The sequence below is a fragment of the Pseudogymnoascus destructans genome (genome assembly GCF_001641265.1).
Source record: "Pseudogymnoascus destructans isolate 20631-21 unplaced genomic scaffold scaffold_10, whole genome shotgun sequence".
NCBI classification, from domain to species: domain Eukaryota; kingdom Fungi; phylum Ascomycota; class Leotiomycetes; order Thelebolales; family Thelebolaceae; genus Pseudogymnoascus; species Pseudogymnoascus destructans.
Window position 1 is genome coordinate 1,069,940 of NW_020167529.1, and position 15,812 is coordinate 1,085,751.

Sequence of the window (15,812 nt, forward strand, 5' to 3'; positions counted from 1 at the left end):
CACGCCATTCATGAAAGAGATCTTTAAATAATGGGCAAATATTAATATAACAATGAACGTGAAATAATCCAAACTCGCTTTTAAAAATAAATATATATCCAACAAATTGTTCTTCTGTAGTTTCTCCCCAGACCGACAATTCTCTGATCCCGGCAATCGCGTCTATCATGTACCCCACAAGGCTGGATGAAGTACACCTACCACAGTAAGCGACCCGTTTGTCCTGTAAGTTATACTCCGTAGCTACTTCAGCATTACAGAGCCGCAAGAAACAACAACATCAAAGTAGCAACAACTCGAAAACCACCTTGTCACACGCATCCTTGTCGTGTCGCACCGAAACCACCCTCATTATTGTCCCACATATGGGCTCGGATTGGCAAATAAAGCTAGCCGCGAGATCACGACAGCAACTAAACAGGTCACCACCGCCACAACCTTCCTCAGACACTCACCATGGCCGCACGCAAACTTCAGCAGGAAGTGGATAAATGCTTCAAGAAGGTGTCGGAAGGGGTCGCTGAGTTCGAGTCGATATACGAGAAGATCGAGCAGTCCACCAACGCCGCCCAAAAGGAGAAACTCGAGGACAACCTCAAGCGCGAGATCAAGAAGCTGCAACGGCTGCGAGATCAGATCAAGACATGGGCGGCCAGCAATGATATCAAGGACAAGGGTCCGCTGTTAGATCACAGAAAGCTTATCGAGACCGTAGGTTGAGCCCGAGAGACATGGGCATCACGCGGATTGACGTAATGGGTACTGACGGCCACGTAGCAAATGGAGAAGTTCAAGGCGGTCGAGAAGGCGATGAAGACGAAGGCATACTCGAAAGAGGGTTTATCAGCGGCAGCGAAATTAGACCCGAAAGAGAGGGCAAAGCTAGAAGCCTGCGAATTCCTCAGTGGCACGGTCGAGGAACTGGAGAGGCAAATAGAAACCCTAGAGGCCGAAGGCGAATCGATACAAGCGACCATGAAAAAGGGAAAAAACCAAAGCAGCAAGGCGGATCGAATGGCCGAGATAGAGCGTATAACAGAACGACATAAGTGGCATCAAGGGAAGCTGGAACTGATAAAACGGTCGTTAGAAAACGGTGCGGTAGAGACGGACCAGGTTACCGATCTAGAGGAGAGTATCAAGTACTACGTCTCCGATGGGATGAACGAGGACTTTATGGAGGATGATGAGATGTACGATGAGCTTAATCTACAAGAGGAAGAGGATATCTATGGCATGAACAACGACAATGACCGAGTATCGTCGCAAGACACACAATCGATACAAGACGAGCCAGATTCGCATACAAAGACAGATCACATACCCAGTTCTAAACAAAAACCTTCAGCGTCGGAACCTCCGCTTGCAGCTGCGAGGCGACCGTCGACGCAATTGCGAAGTCCGCTCCCTGCTTTGGCGACATTGCATAGTCCACTTTCAAACCTCACAAATGGATCGGGGTGCGGGAACATGAAGCCGGCCATGGTGCCTACAAGGCTGCCGGGAGAGACCTTAAAGTATGCATCCGCAGCCGCCGCCGCGGCAAATACTGTGGGAATCGCACCTTTACCACCGCCACCGGGGGCAACTCCACCGTCTACCTCCAACACTCCCCTCGCGTCTCTACCAGCGTCACATGTGGCAAAGGAATCTCCGATCGCTGCACCTTCACAGCCTGCGAGTGCTGCTCATACACCCGCCCAGAGGCCAAGCATACCCGTAACAGCACTTGCTCACGAGGCACGATCTGTTTCGCGGCAGAGCAAATCCCCGGCGCCCAGTTCGCAAGCAGCGGGCAGTATGCCACCGACGCCGGCCATCAACAAGGTCGAGAGTGCGAAGTCCGGCAAAGCATCACGCGCCTCTGCAGACAAGGGAGCCGCCGTAGATGTGTCAGAGGCAGGCCTTCCAAAGGGACCAGCTAACGTGCTTGGCCTATTAGACCAGGACGAGTCGATATTCCACCTTCCATCTGATCTACAGGACCTCATTCAGTCTTTCAAGGTAACACAAAAGCGCGCGACGATAACACCCTCGCAATCATCGTTACGGATGTTAGCCGCTTCCAATGCTTCGTTTCCCGACGGTTTGGATGCCGAGCAACCGCGATACTACAAGCCCAAATACCGCTTCAACACGCCTTCATACTACCCTCAAGAGCCGTTACCGATATTTGATGATCCAAGGTTATACTCTCGCATTGACCCCGATACGCTCTTCTACGTCTTCTACTACAAGCAAGGGACCTACCAACAATACCTAGCGGCAAAGTCGTTAAAGGATCAAAGCTGGCGCTTCCACAAGCAGTACCAAACCTGGTTCCAACGACACGAAGAGCCAAAGACAATCACCGAGGAGTTTGAGCAGGGAACGTATCGATTCTTCGATTACGAAAGCACCTGGTGCGTATGCCGTTGTTATGTAGAAGTGTTCGGGCCCGGCATGACGGTCATGTCGAGAAACAAGCAGCGAATCCTCTTCGAGCCATGCGATATGCGCCATAATGCCTAATCCGCTGCACCAGGCTATACCACGGTGAAGACTAGTGTCTCACTGGAAAGTTTCAGAAACCATCCGGTATACTGCTGGTGCCTCGTTTTGGGTCATACAAGGGATTTCCAACGGCACGAGAGCGGAACGTTATTTAGGCGTGTGTCGTTTAGCGTGCCTCAATCGATGCTCTCTGCTGGAACCTTGGAGGCCTGTGCATATAATGAAATTTCTTCGGGAACCGGCCTTTCGGGCATCCAGTTAGTACTGGATGGTTACAAAAGGTCGACTACCGTGTCTTTCGGATCCCTGCATATCTCAAAACAGTCTCTTTGGAACCCCCTTTGAAACCCCCGGATACAAGCAGCTCTTTCCTTTCTCAAACCGGAGGCCCATTTCACAATCGTTACCCACGACGCACGGGCGTCATCCACAATAACGGCAGCTAACAACCCCCTCTAGGATGAACCGCCGGAAAGCAGACTTTAAATTCGCGTATAAGTTCCTCGAGGACGATGTATAGATATCGAGAAAGGGCATCAGACTCTTTGTATGATGTACGCTGTGAAGGTTGCTTTGGGAAAGGGGGTCGGTCGGGGAAGGGGCGCAGGGCAATATACTTCTACATGGCTGTGTGAATTATGGCAGGTAACTACTGGAACTTTGTATGCTCATAGGGATGAGGGTCATTAGGCATCCGTTTGGTGATTGAACGAGGTCGCTGAAATGGTGATTTTTTGACCCCTTGCGTTTGGTTTCGGCTTGTGCTACTATGCTCTTCCCGTGACGCATGGGTGATCCGGGGGAATGCCCGAAACTGTCGGGGTGATATATGCCCTGTCAATAAGTTAAGTTGCCTCTATTTCTATTTCTATTTGTTTGTAACCTTACACTCCTTCTACAGCTTTATTACCCCAGCAATAAACCCCCTAACTCCATTACTAACCCAACACTCGTCCCCATCCACCACCTCCCCCCTCCTTACCACCTCCTCCACACACAACCCATTGGCCAGCGCCCACCTCCTCGTCGTCCCAACCTGCCCCCCACTCTCCACCGGCGGCGTAACCCACTTTCCCCCCCTCCAAAACAGCACCGTCGTCAGACTCCCCTCCATAATCTCCCCCTCCTTCGTGCTCGTAATCAACACCTCCTTAGGGTCGGACATGGATTCTATACCTACCCGTGTTCGGGCGGAGTTGTACATGTCGCGGCTTGTGGTCTTGTAGGAGGTGAGGGGGGAGGGGGAGGTGTCTATGGTGTCGAGCATGACGGACCAGGTTTCGTCGCGCGAGGGCTCGCCGTAGCCGGGACCTTGTTGCACGGTTGAGTCACCGTCGCCTAGGGATAACGCGCCCCCCGTCAGAGGATTGACTCTCGGCGGCGCCGTCCCCGGCGGCGGTAACCGCGTAGGAAAAAGGTTCCTCAGCGGCCTTGATGGGATTTCAAAACTACCCACAGTAATCTCCCCCCGTCTATCAACCACGGCTCGAACTCGCCTAGGGGTGGTAGAAGTGGTATCTACCGCGTCCTCCAGGGTGTTGAGGAAATGATCTAGCCCGGAGGGACCGGATAACCGCGCGACTGCTTCGGGCCAGTTGAAGTGCCGCGCTGCGTCGAGGATGCGGTCGCGGTGGTGGGAGAGCATGTAGAAGGGGGATGGGGTGGGGCTGAGGGTGGTGTTGGCGGCGCAGGTGAGGAGGAGGGGGTCGTAGCGGAGGGAGGTGAAGAGGCTGAAGGTTTGTTCTGGGGAGTCGGGGGCGGACATCTTGGGGACTGGTGAGGTGACTCGTTCCGAGGGCGTGGAAATTGTGTCGGGAGAGAGTCCTATGAGCCTGCCTCTCGCCGCTGTAGGCGGAATGATAGCGACTCAAACAACGGAGGTAACAGGTAGGTTCCCTGGCGCTTCGCCTTCCAATTGCGAACTTGGCTACGCGGCAACGTATGTGCTGATCCGGCAACTAGAATGCGGCGAAATCCTCTGGACCCCAAAGCGTCTGACAACGAACCAGATGGTCATATATTATAGACCCAGGACTATTTGTATCCAGCCAATGTTGCCTATCGTGGAATTTGTGAGTCGGGTCCTCCCTTCCTTCATGCGTCATGCAGTTGTGCCCAATATTGTGGAGGGGACGGATGACAGTTGCGGACAAATATAAAGCGCTGGTATCCCGGACTCTCTCTAGCTGACCTCGAGCAATGATTTATTGTTACTTTTCGCAAAGGAGATATTGAAATGATTTATATTTACTGAATTAGGACTCTTGTATTCAAACGGATATGGTCCCAGTTGGTTGGGCGTGTTTTGATGGATTTGAGGCGATTCTCAGGTGATGATTGGCTATGGCAACGACAACATTCGCGTCATGTACCCCCCCCCCCGGATCATCTTTCCCTGCAATTGCTCTGACAATATTCAGAAATATGTCTATGAAGCCCCGACATATATCCTGTTGGAACTCCAACCCGGTGCGAATTCGCAGAATCACATTCCGCCCGACATTGCTAAATTGCTCTAATTCTCCCCCTTCTGGAAGATTTGCGGCTTGTTGGAAAGGAAACATCATTAGGCCCCCCACAAGCATGTTAGCGAAGGCCAGAAATAGCTCACCGACGACACACCAACCACGAGCCTCGTTCGTGGTTGGAGAGCAGACTAGACAGCCTCGCTTTTTACCCGCGATACAAACGGTGGACCCAGGCTTTTTACGGGGCATTTCGCGCGGGATATCGGGGAGTATATCTAATGGTTTCTTTAATCATTAGATGCGATACTATGATTGTCGATTTGGCCGCGGTGTCGAATTCACGGTGTGTTGGTCCTCTGAAGCGTCGCTGATCGCGCATCGAGAGAAATCCAAGCCCGGCTGAGCGATATAGCATACTTTATGAGCCGTGCCCACCCCTGGCGCGAGGCTGGCACTAGCCATGACCCTGTTCGGTCCGTCTCACAAAGAGATCGCGATGGATCGCGCTGTTTGAGCGGGAGAAGGCCTCGATACATTCGACGGCGTTATCGAAGGCGACGGGCTGGACGCGGGTTTTCGAACTGAAGCCAAGCACGGAGTACGTTTCTTGGTTCGGTGAACTATTGGGGGAACGTCGACTATCGTCAAATATTCTACAAGCCCTAGCCAGATCAGCATTCCCTGTCCAACATCCGTCGTTAAGGCTCAAAGTGAGGCGATACACGGCCCCTCCCGATCCCTGAAGCTCGTGGAGCTAGTCATAGCGCTATTTTGGTCCTTTGTGGAACTTCAGAATCTCGCCGTCACGTCAGCAACTCTGCCTTCAACCCCACCCAGCCTTAGCCGTTCGTTAGCTGCAACGAGGCGGTTCATCTTGGATTCTGCCTTCACCCACGAGACTTTTCCAATGCCGTCACGACTAGGTTCATCCCAGTAACTTAGCCTTCCGTCCCTTATTACCCAGCCACAAGCTACCTAGATTCCTATAGCTTAATTGGGTAGTAAGCGCTTCTCATATTATTCGGTGTGGCCTCGTTCGCCTCACAAAATTCACTGGCTGTCGTCATCCTCATATTCGACTGTCTATCACCCATTCAGGGCAGCATAAGTGTATACTTCCTACCTATCTCCATACCTCCTCTGTTGCTAGTTTTCACATTTTTTAGCGTGAACTTTGTTCAGTAAAGATAGAATGGCTTATATCTCACATTCTACGTATTTCAACACCTATATATTGGTCCATTCTTCAGCCCCGGTTTCAAATTCTTGTTCTTTGACCCACTTGACATTTCTCCAAGGGCTAGATTCTAGTCATATGTCTGGTGTTCCTGACCAAATACGGAACTCGATCTCATCTCAACGTTGATCCTCCAGACCCCCCCCCATCTACAACCAATCAAACACCAAACCAAAGACGGATCGTTATGAACATGGATTCCAATGTTCCAGACGAATTCAAGTCGTTCTGGAATATAGAAGTCTCGGATGCCAGTAACAGTGTCGTATATGAAGGTCAACAGTCTAATCAACTTCACTTCGCGCCGTATATGGAACGTGACGACTCTGGATCCAGCCTCAACTCATACTCAAGCAATAACACCACCGACACATTCGGATCACTTGACAGCAACAGCTCATTCTCATCCTACGGGAGCTTCACTTCTCAAACACCTCCGCATGCGACGTCTGGCGGTTACACTCTTCATCAGGGTTATTCTCCCGTCGGCTCAGTCACTGGTTCAGCACAGCTGTATAAATATCCACTCCCCTCTTTCGAAGATCAAGTCATGTCTAAACCATTGTTCGATATCGAGAGAGACGGCGATCCAAATATTTCTTGGTGGATGTACTATGACTTCCACGTCGACAAAGTCGGAGCATATCACACTCTTCAGCCAGGGTATCTAGAATCCGAGAATTTCCCTGCGAGGCGCTTCTCAGATAAAGTATACGAGTAAGTCCCATATACTCCCACTTACTCCATTTCCGAAATCCCCATCTAACCCAAAGCAGCGAAAAAGGACAGCTAGTCCACAAATGCTACGTCCCCAAATGCACTTCCAAGCCCGTCAAGCGCCCCTTCGACCTCGAGCGCCACTTCACCACCGTGCACGGCAAAGGCAACGCCGAGCGCCACTTCTGCGACTACTCAAAGTGCAAGCACAAAGAAGCCTTTGATCGTAAAGACCACTGCCGCGAGCACTACCGGGAGTACCACCGCGAAGACCTCGTGAAAAAAACGCATCGGGATGTCGCGCTGTGGCTCGAGGATAGGAATGTCGTGGCGGGCTGGTGGCGATGCTCGAAGTGCTTGAAGAGGAATCAGACGGAGAGCGGGTGGAAGTGTGGTGGCGGGTGCAATAAGATGTGTGAGAGATCGAGGATTACAGCGAGGAATTCGAAAATGCAGGCTGTGGAATCGAGAGAGGAGCAGCCGGCTGCTGCGGGGGCTTCTCAACCGTTTGTGCAGGGTTGTGGGAATTGTGAGTCTGGCTGGTTTCCTGACGAGGCGAATCCGCATAACTGGGTGGCTTGTCTTGTCTGTAAACCAGAGGCTTCGGAAGAGATGGTTACATGGTGAGACGGTGGGGAGTGTCTTTTCTGTTGCTCGTTGTTTATAGTTGGATGGCTTGCTGGGGGCTTTCGTCGGGCACGATGATCTCGAGGTTACGATGTACTCATACTGTGTGTTTATGAAGGGATGGCATTGATATAGATGAGGTTCGGGAGTTAGAGGAGGGTTCCATTATTTTGTCTGGAAGGAGTTGCCTGATCTTTCGTTGGATTGTCGATGGCTGTAATGAGTGGTGCCGACAGATATGCGGAGAGGCTACTAGGTCTTGATGGGATGTCACCGCAGGGGGTTTGTAGTGTTAGGAGAGCGAACGTTGACACAAGCAAAAGCAGCGAATGTTGGCATAGTTTTGGTGATTATTTGTAGGTCGGATTAACAGACTACGCACTCTTCCTTCTTGTGTATCTGTAGTAGCTTTATCACAGCCTCATCCTCTTTCATTTCCGCCAACGACAACGCCGTCTGCTCATGAGTTGTATCCTTCAAGTCGATTTTAGCATGTTGCTTCAACAGCAGCTTGACTACAGCTTCATGATCACCCTGTACAGCATACAGCAGCGGCGTCCGTTCCCATTTGTCCTCTACATTGACCTTGGCATTGCGGGCGAGCAGTAGCTTAACTAAAGCTTCTTGCCCATTCTCTGCAGCATGCGATAGCTCCGTTCGGGCATGGGTGTCCTCTATGTCGATCTCGGCATTGTGTAGTACCAGTAACTTGATGACAGCTTCATGTCCATTCGCTGCGGCCCATACTAGCGGCGTCCTTTCCATCCATGTATCCTTTAAGTTAACCTCAGCACTGTCTACTAGCAGTAGTTTTAATATAGCTTCGTGTCCTTTCTCTGCAGCATATGATAGTGGTGTGCGGGTATCCTTATCCTTTAAGTCGATATCAGCGCCTTTCTCCAAGAGCAGCTTGAAGACAGCTTCTTTCCCATACCCTGCAGCCCATGACAGCGCTGTCCGGTCAGAGTTATCTTGTGAGTTCATCTCGGCTCCGCTCTCTAGTAGAAACTTCACTACAGCTTCGGGCCCATGCACTACGGCCCACAGTAGTGGCGTCCAGCCATACCTTGTACATTTCAGTTCGATATCGGCCTTGTTCGCTAGTAGCAACTTAACCATAGCTTCCTGGCCGCTATTGGCAGCCCAAGCCAGGGGCGCCTGACCATACAGTTCATCCTTTAGGTTAATGTCGGCGTTATTCGCTAACAGCAGCTTGACTACGGCTTCATGCCCATTCTCTGCAGCCCGCGACAGCGGCGTTCGGCCATATCCATCTAGCTCATCTGGAATATTAGTGCCGAGCAAGTGCTGTACTGTTTTCTCAACTCCGAAATGTGCTGCTAAGTGCAGCCCCGTCAACTCTCTTGAAAAGACTTGGCTATACTGTGACTCGCCCAAGTAAGTTGCTTTCTTAACTAGTAGTACTTGGATAGATGCCTGAATCTGAGCACGTTTTTTAAGAAAACTGTGGACTTCTGGGATAGATGTACAAGCTTCGCGAGCGTGGTGACCCCAATTAAATGAGGCGTAGTTGTAAAGTTGGTTTGACCTTTGCCGTTCTTCAAACTCCCTGTCGTTCTGGCAGATTCCACTTTCAAACGTATCAAATGAGAGGTATGTAACGCAGATTTTCGTAATTTCAGCCTCTAGATTTGGAAACCATGTTTCCATCGTTCGCTCAAAGTACTCCTGTGTCGTATAATGAACTAATCGAATGATTTCGCTTTCCTCGTCGACAGTAACCAATCCAGCACAAACTGAGACCATATCTTCAATTTGTGGAAGGTTATCTTCGTCGAGGCTAGATTCGCCTAGTTCTATCGCAAGTGCATGCTGGAGTTCAGACATTGTCAATGGTCTTTTAGCACAAGTGATCCATGATAGAACCTGCCAAGCAAGGTCTTTTTGATCCAACAGTTGTCCTTCAATTCGAATCATGGCATCCTTATATGCATCGTCAAATGCCTTAGATCCACAGGGCAGCGATTTCAATGCAGTTCGGACAGCCTTCGGTGATCTTTTTCCAATTAAAGAATCAAGATGAAGGTGGGCGAGCAAGAACCTATATGCAAAATTAGTGTTTTGAAGAGACTGGAGTATGAATTACGTACATGCCATCAACAGCTTCCACGATCCCAGTCTTAACTTCCTCTTGTAAATCGGGACTGCGTCTAACGAAAGATGGCAGATTTGATATGTGGCCATCCACATACCTCCGAACATCACTTTCCAATGCACGAATCTCCAACGATATAGACCCGTGAAATATTTCTGTGATTTCTGGTATGTGTCTCGAAGTCATAAACAGGTTTGATCCACTCTTTTCTTGGACATCAAAGGTCTTCGATAGAAAATCTGATCGGTGACTACCTGTAATTAAACATTCATCGAGGGCGTCAACAATGATAAAGACTTTTGTATACAAAGTAGCAACCGACTCTAGAGCCTGTGAGATCTCATCCAATGTTGGTTGCGTCCGGATATTAATATGTTTAGCGTAGAGAGATTTTACAGCGTCTGGCAGAGGGTTTAAACCTTGAGCTAATTGTTTGAGAAGACTTGCTAATAAGTCATTAACCTTCTGCTCATCTCGGCGCCGGAAGTTGCAATAGAGGTACGCAATTCCTATGTTTTTATCGTTGCGAAATTGGGCGATAAGCTTTTCTATCACAATTGACGTAAGAATTGTCTTCCCTGAACCTGGAATTCCTGGACAGAACAACGTCTGTTTTTCTGTTGTAAGCCATGACTGAAACTCTGTCGAATCGAGAAGCCACTGTCCAGTCCCTGTTTGTCGCCGACTGATAAAATCGCTCTGTTGAGGAGCGTAATCTATAGGGGTAAGCCAATCGAGAATGGCCTGCTCCTGGTGCTTCCGTAATTGATTCTCTTGTCGCCAGTTAGACTCGTCTACGCCACCTCTTATAGCCATAGAAATCTTTTCCTCAGCTTGGTGCCATTCCTGCTGCTCTTTCCTTGCCTCTTTGACTTCTTTATACGTAGTTGCTCCAAGTACGGCCGCGTCGATTGAGAGCATGCTGTTCAACAGTTGACATTGTCGGCATAGATTTTCAACTGAATCTCGAGTATCTTGAGCCAAAAAAGCACTTTTGAATCTCCCCCAACCTAATTGGTGACCTTCTCCCCTCTTTTTCAGCTCTTTAAGTAACGATTCCAGCTCTCCCTTGCAGATCTCCAGCAAGCGTTTTGTGTCTGTTGTTGATGGGGAACTAGGCCCCAACTGAGACAGTAGTACCGACGGTTGGTCCTGAAAGGCTGCTTCGAAGTCTGCATTAAGGAGGATATTGGCATTTGTTTCTGATAACACGGTCTTGAGAGCCCCTAATTCAGCCATAAATGCTTTAACATCATCTGGCGCATTTTTCCAGTCCATACTAAATTGGACCACAACCTGCGTGACCTGGATAGCTAGACCAATGACGCCAACTATCCCAGCGCCAGCTCCAACTGGGTCTGCCATGTATGTAAGATCTCGAGTGGTCCGAGTCCAGCTTGTTTACAGGGTACTCAAGTATTGAGTGGCAAGCACAATCGTGCCAATGCGATCAACAGTACCGGAATCAATCACTTGTCGTCAAGCTTTCCAGGAATAACTTTGACAGTGTAGCGGAGAAAATGGACCGAAGGATAGATGCATGACACGAGGCTGTACATTGGGCACAGGTGCATGAAGGAGCGCCATACCTTATTTGCAAGCGAGTATTTTGGGGCTTCGATTTGTTATGCCTCTGGCCCAATTGAGACTATAGTTCGAGGTTCCTTACCCATATTTAGTACGGTCAATCACCAATTATAAGTGCGATTATATCGTGGAGTTGAAGTAACTAACTATTGCCGAGCGAGCCACGTTCCGCCCAAGATGCATCACGATCGCTTCAAGTGGAGATCATAGGAGCAGACGACACGAAACCTGGGGCTCCTTACCCCGTACCCCGCTCATAACCCTTGCGTATCACAGGAACGCAAACCTCCGGAATATAGACTGAAGTTTCTACGTACTGTTATCATAATAGAAGAAGTATGGAGAGTACGTGTTTATCATTATGACAGCGCGGAGGGATGCCCGGAACCTTCGCCGAAGTGCCAATAAGTAGATAAGTAGGTGCTGTTTCTTGTTATATTTCTCTATTTCTTGAACATTACATTCTCATCATGCTCTTAAAAGCCTCAATCTTATTTTTAGCGCTTACGCTCATCGCCGCATTCGAGGGCGAGTCAGACACGTCTACGCTGAAGGCTAGTGGATTCGAAGGTTCTTTAGGCCCTTTCTCCGAGTGCAACCACAAATCGCCCTCTTACTCTCACGCCGCGAGCGAGTCGCCGGTCTACGCCGGCTCCGGCAAGCTCGAGGTATATATCGACGAGAGCAACTGCGACGGCACGCGAGACGACAAGGGGGCCGAGATCTGCTATTTCGATTCTAACCGACAAGTCAACCATCATTGCCCAGCAGTTCTGCCCGGGGGGTTGCTCGAGTTGGTGCGGGACTCTCGCTATTACTGGCAATCAGCTGGTCGTCGATCATCGTTCATCCTGCGGGAATCCTACACAGCAGGTCATCGTGAGTTCCACTGCGCGAGATACTTGGAACAGCGTCATCATCCATTTCAGGTCTCCGCGGCGGAGAAGGGCGCGTACGAGGTGTGGTACAGCGGTAGCAATGTGTACAGTTCGAAAAACATCAACGTCGGTTTTGGTGACAGTTGTCCGATGATGCTCATGGGATAGGGGTATAATACCACCCCCTCCTCCTCCCGGCCGCCCCAGATCACTAGCCCGGTCAACTGCTGGCGCCTACCAGTCTCTGCCTGACTGCTTAAGCCCGTAGAGTGACTCCCTTATCTCGCAAGGATACCACCATAGTGCAGGACCATGCGACGAGGATGGCGAAGGGCGCTTAGATGGTGAGAATAAGGATACGCAACGTTCATGTCAACGAAAGCGACGCCGCATGCCCTCTGACGCATTCGATACGCTCATCCGTAAGAAACACCGTACACCCTCTTTCGCCGCAGCCCAATCCTAAACCTGCACTGCTCGGGGCTCTCTAGCTGCTCCGGTTCGCTATCTGATACCAAACCTATTCTTGGCGCAGACTTCCAAGAACATCCCTTGCAGGGCTTTATTAAGTGCATGAGGATTGGAACAGAGATACTTACTACCTAGAATTCAAGCTCCAGATTCGTTCAGATCATCGATCAATCTCCACGAATCCAATTCTAGGTCTTGCTTTGTCCTAGGACAAAGGACACCCGAAGATGATACAAAGGTACGCCAGATGTATGACGATGGCTGTTATGGGAAGATATCCATGCGGCTCTCCCCGGCAGGACTAAAGGGGCAATCCAGGTGCGCTATTCGACGAAACTCAAAAACCTACCAGTATCTGGGGAAGCGGAGGATCTGCCCCCCCAAAAAGTCCTAGCTGGGAAGAAGTTCAAGGTTCACAGGCCTGCTTTGGACAATTTGCTGATCGGCCTCAAGAAGGAGGCTTATGCTGGGGAAAAGATACACTTTGTTTTTTTTACCGCGCGGGTTCTGATTGCAGGAGTGCAGTGTGAAAAGCAGAGAATGGTTGGAAGCAGCAGAAGGAGCTTTTGTTCCTGCTTTGTGGGGAGTATGGAGTTGAAGGGTCAGCCCTCGTGGCGCAGCTATAGAACAGCGACTTCATTGTTATCCGGTGATTGGGTTGATTTGCCATTCCGACGGTCGTAAACTGCGTTTGACCCAAGTGTGTTCAACTCTATAGTATTTGCGCTCCGTTGATACGCCAACGCAGTTGTACTCTCGACGCGAATTGAGCATCTGATTGGTAACAGGCGGCATGGCGTCTGCTGTGGCGAAAATAGTTAAATATCTTGAGGATATTTTCAAGGCCAAGTATGTCGAAAACGTTGGTGAGGCTCAATCCTGTGTCGAGGTGGACTGTATTTCAGTTATCTAGCGGGCTGTCACGTGCAGGTTCGGTCCATGTTGTGGTAGCCATACAGGGGTGGTTGGGGCCTGAGGCACGGCGAAAATCGCTCGTCGTGATTCCGGGGTGGTGGAGGGTGTCGTCGTCGTTCCCCACAGAACAAAGAGTGGGCTCCTGCACGAAATTATCGTTTCTCAAGAAATGGCCCGCAAGCATGACGGAACAGGAAACGACCGAAACGCAACACACCCCACCTGTTGTTGATGGTGAGGTGAATCATTTGGCTACCGTGCAAGAAGGCACCGCACAACTTCCAGAGCCTAATCCTACAGCCCTGTTGCAGGTTGATGTAAGCCCTATATACCTGAGATTTCCCCCATACTCCTGTTACTGAACACAACGCTGAACTGGACACAGCCGAATGACGACGCATTAGACCTCTGTGACACAGACTCCGCATTGGGAGCCAATGCTTCAACCACCAGTACATCCATCACATCGTCAATTCGAAACTACCAATACGAAAATGGCCGACGCTACCATGCTCTTCGCGAAGGCGAGTACCTTCTTCCTAATGATGAACGAGAGCAGGAACGCCTGGATCTGCACCACCATATATTCCGACTCATAATCGGTGGTCCACTTATCCGTGCGTCTATCCCACCAAATCCGCAGCGTGTCCTCGACCTAGGTACAGGAACTGGTATATGGGCCATCGACTTCGCCGACGAATATCCCAGCGCATTCGTGACTGGGAATGATCTCAGCCCCATCCAGCCCACGTGGGTGCCGGCAAACTGCAAATTTGTCGTCGACGACATCGAGAACGAGTGGATATATCAACCGGGGCAAGAGTTTGACTTTATTCATGGCAGGGGCCTCTGCGGATCGATCAGAGATTGGGACCGTCTATATCGCCAGATTTATCAGCATTTGAAACCTGGGGGGTGGCTGGAAATGCAGGAGTATGAGGCGTGGGTTAAGTCGGACGATGATCCGGAGTTGCTGAATGCACCTGCTGTACTTCAGTGGCAGCAGCTTGTGGACGAGGCCACCGTTAAATTCGGCAAGAAACTTAACATGGCTGACACTATCAAGCAACGCTTCATCAATGCTGGGTTTGAGGACGTGCGTGAGGATGTGTACCAGGTTTGTCTTTCTCTAGTCACCAATCTATGTCCTCTGGATACAAGTGCTGATGCGGAGCAGGTTCCAATTGGGCCCTGGCCGCTGGATCGAAGGCTCAAGATATTGGGGCTGTACCAACTCGAGCAGATGTGTGATAGTGTTGAGGCTTTCACGCTAGCTCCCCTGACCCGCATCTTGAAATGGAGCCACGAAGAAACCCAAGTCCTAATGGCAAAGATTAGGAGTGATTTGCGCAACAAAAAGAACCATTTGTATATTGCTTTTCACTTTGTATATGGGCGGAAACCTGTTAGCACATCCTTCAAGTCTTGAGTATAGAGTATATATGTGAATCACGTCGGAAATTGGATGCTTGCATAGGTTTGGCAATCGATGCCTCACCATCGAAGACCTAAACAAATCCTCTCGTACCTAACAGTCGCAATACTCGCTTCCGTCAGCAGCAGCATCCCAAAGACGGAGCCGCCTCCTACAAGCCGATTACGTTCGGAACCTGATCCAGAAGTCCAAGCTTTGCAGGATGATCTACGGGTACAAGTCCAAGAACTAACTCATCGGCGAGTTGAGAGTGATCAGAACGTTCAACTATTGCGCGACCGACTACGTAACTCAAACTACTGAATTAGAAATACTACAGAATTATGTATCTGCACTTTCCTCCCTTTGATTTTTTAGCCCGCGTTTCTGTTTGAGATTTCTTTACATCACCACGTACTTTACTTACCTTGACTCACCTTGATGCATTGTTCTAATCAGACAACCCCGAGGGTACGGGAGGGCCTAACTGCAGATCCTTAGCGCGAACAATCCCGCACAAGAGCGCCAGAGATGATACCTTACGGGCGACGGCCCATTTACGGTTGTGGCACTCTTTGATAGGGTGCTGGCCTAATTTTACATGGGTGATTTGTGGGCCATATGATGCTCGCCAAAGCAGTCCAGGACTACCTTAGAGGGGCCGGCCCTTTTTTCGGGACCATTGGAGAGGATTAATCGTATAAAAGGGTCTTAGACTGACCCACACTGTCTTACATATGTAGCTAATAATGTGGCTAGGAAAGGGCTTCGTAGTACGGAGGTGTTGTTCATACGTTTTGTGAGTGGGTCGGGCTAGGGCCCCCTGCGTAGGACTTGAGTGTGAGAGCAATCAATTCTGTAGAATAATGACAATCAATTCTGTAGAATA

The 15,812-nt window shown here is 50.0% G+C and overlaps 6 protein-coding genes across 6 annotated transcripts; 4 read left to right on the plus strand and 2 right to left on the minus strand.

Annotated features, from left to right (window-relative positions):
* Positions 1-117: 117 nt before the first annotated feature.
* Positions 118-3,295, plus strand: NOT5 (general negative regulator of transcription subunit 5). Its single transcript, XM_024469895.1, has 3 exons — positions 118-711; positions 778-2,402; positions 2,953-3,295. The coding sequence occupies exons 1-3, from the start codon at positions 457-459 to the stop codon at positions 3,011-3,013; spliced, it is 1,941 nt and encodes a 646-aa protein (XP_024324279.1). The 5' UTR covers positions 118-456; the 3' UTR covers positions 3,014-3,295.
* A 93-nt stretch (positions 3,296-3,388) lies between these two features.
* Positions 3,389-6,161, minus strand: VC83_06294 (uncharacterized protein; the record flags this gene model as incomplete). The annotated part of the gene is made up of 1 exon (XM_024469896.1): positions 3,389-6,161. Exon 1 carries the CDS (start codon positions 4,256-4,258, stop codon positions 3,389-3,391), a length of 870 nt encoding a protein of 289 aa, XP_024324276.1. The 5' UTR covers positions 4,259-6,161.
* On the plus strand, positions 6,162-7,875 carry VC83_06295 (uncharacterized protein). Its single transcript, XM_024469897.1, has 2 exons — positions 6,162-6,915; positions 6,975-7,875. Exons 1-2 carry the CDS (start codon positions 6,386-6,388, stop codon positions 7,540-7,542), a joined length of 1,098 nt encoding a protein of 365 aa, XP_024324277.1. The 5' UTR covers positions 6,162-6,385; the 3' UTR covers positions 7,543-7,875.
* VC83_06296 (uncharacterized protein) lies at positions 7,876-11,422 on the minus strand. The gene is made up of 2 exons (XM_024469898.1): positions 9,654-11,422; positions 7,876-9,604 (listed from the first exon to the last, which is right to left on the minus strand). The coding sequence occupies exons 1-2, from the start codon at positions 11,021-11,023 to the stop codon at positions 7,909-7,911; spliced, it is 3,066 nt and encodes a 1,021-aa protein (XP_024324274.1). The 5' UTR covers positions 11,024-11,422; the 3' UTR covers positions 7,876-7,908.
* A 293-nt stretch (positions 11,423-11,715) lies between these two features.
* Positions 11,716-12,291, plus strand: VC83_06297 (uncharacterized protein; the record flags this gene model as incomplete). Its single annotated transcript, XM_024469899.1, has 1 exon — positions 11,716-12,291. The coding sequence occupies one exon, from the start codon at positions 11,716-11,718 to the stop codon at positions 12,289-12,291; it is 576 nt and encodes a 191-aa protein (XP_024324275.1).
* A 1,154-nt stretch (positions 12,292-13,445) lies between these two features.
* Positions 13,446-14,938, plus strand: VC83_06298 (uncharacterized protein; the record flags this gene model as incomplete). The annotated part of the gene is made up of 2 exons (XM_024469900.1): positions 13,446-13,826; positions 13,895-14,938. 2 exons carry the CDS (start codon positions 13,446-13,448, stop codon positions 14,936-14,938), a joined length of 1,425 nt encoding a protein of 474 aa, XP_024324272.1.
* Between the last annotated feature and the right edge of the window lie 874 nt (positions 14,939-15,812).

Coding starts and splice junctions, on each gene's coding strand:
- NOT5 (XM_024469895.1), top strand. CDS start 457: ATGGCCGCACGCAAACTTCAGCAGGAAGTGGATAAATGCTTCAAGAAG. Junction 712..777: donor ACAGAAAGCTTATCGAGACC/GTAGGTTGAGCC, acceptor ACGGCCACGTAG/CAAATGGAGAAGTTCAAGGC. Junction 2,403..2,952: donor TTCGATTACGAAAGCACCTG/GTGCGTATGCCG, acceptor AACCCCCTCTAG/GATGAACCGCCGGAAAGCAG.
- VC83_06295 (XM_024469897.1), top strand. CDS start 6,386: ATGAACATGGATTCCAATGTTCCAGACGAATTCAAGTCGTTCTGGAAT. Junction 6,916..6,974: donor TTCTCAGATAAAGTATACGA/GTAAGTCCCATA, acceptor AACCCAAAGCAG/CGAAAAAGGACAGCTAGTCC.
- VC83_06296 (XM_024469898.1), bottom strand. CDS start 11,023: ATGGCAGACCCAGTTGGAGCTGGCGCTGGGATAGTTGGCGTCATTGGT. Junction 9,605..9,653: donor GTGGAAGCTGTTGATGGCAT/GTACGTAATTCA, acceptor TTTTGCATATAG/GTTCTTGCTCGCCCACCTTC.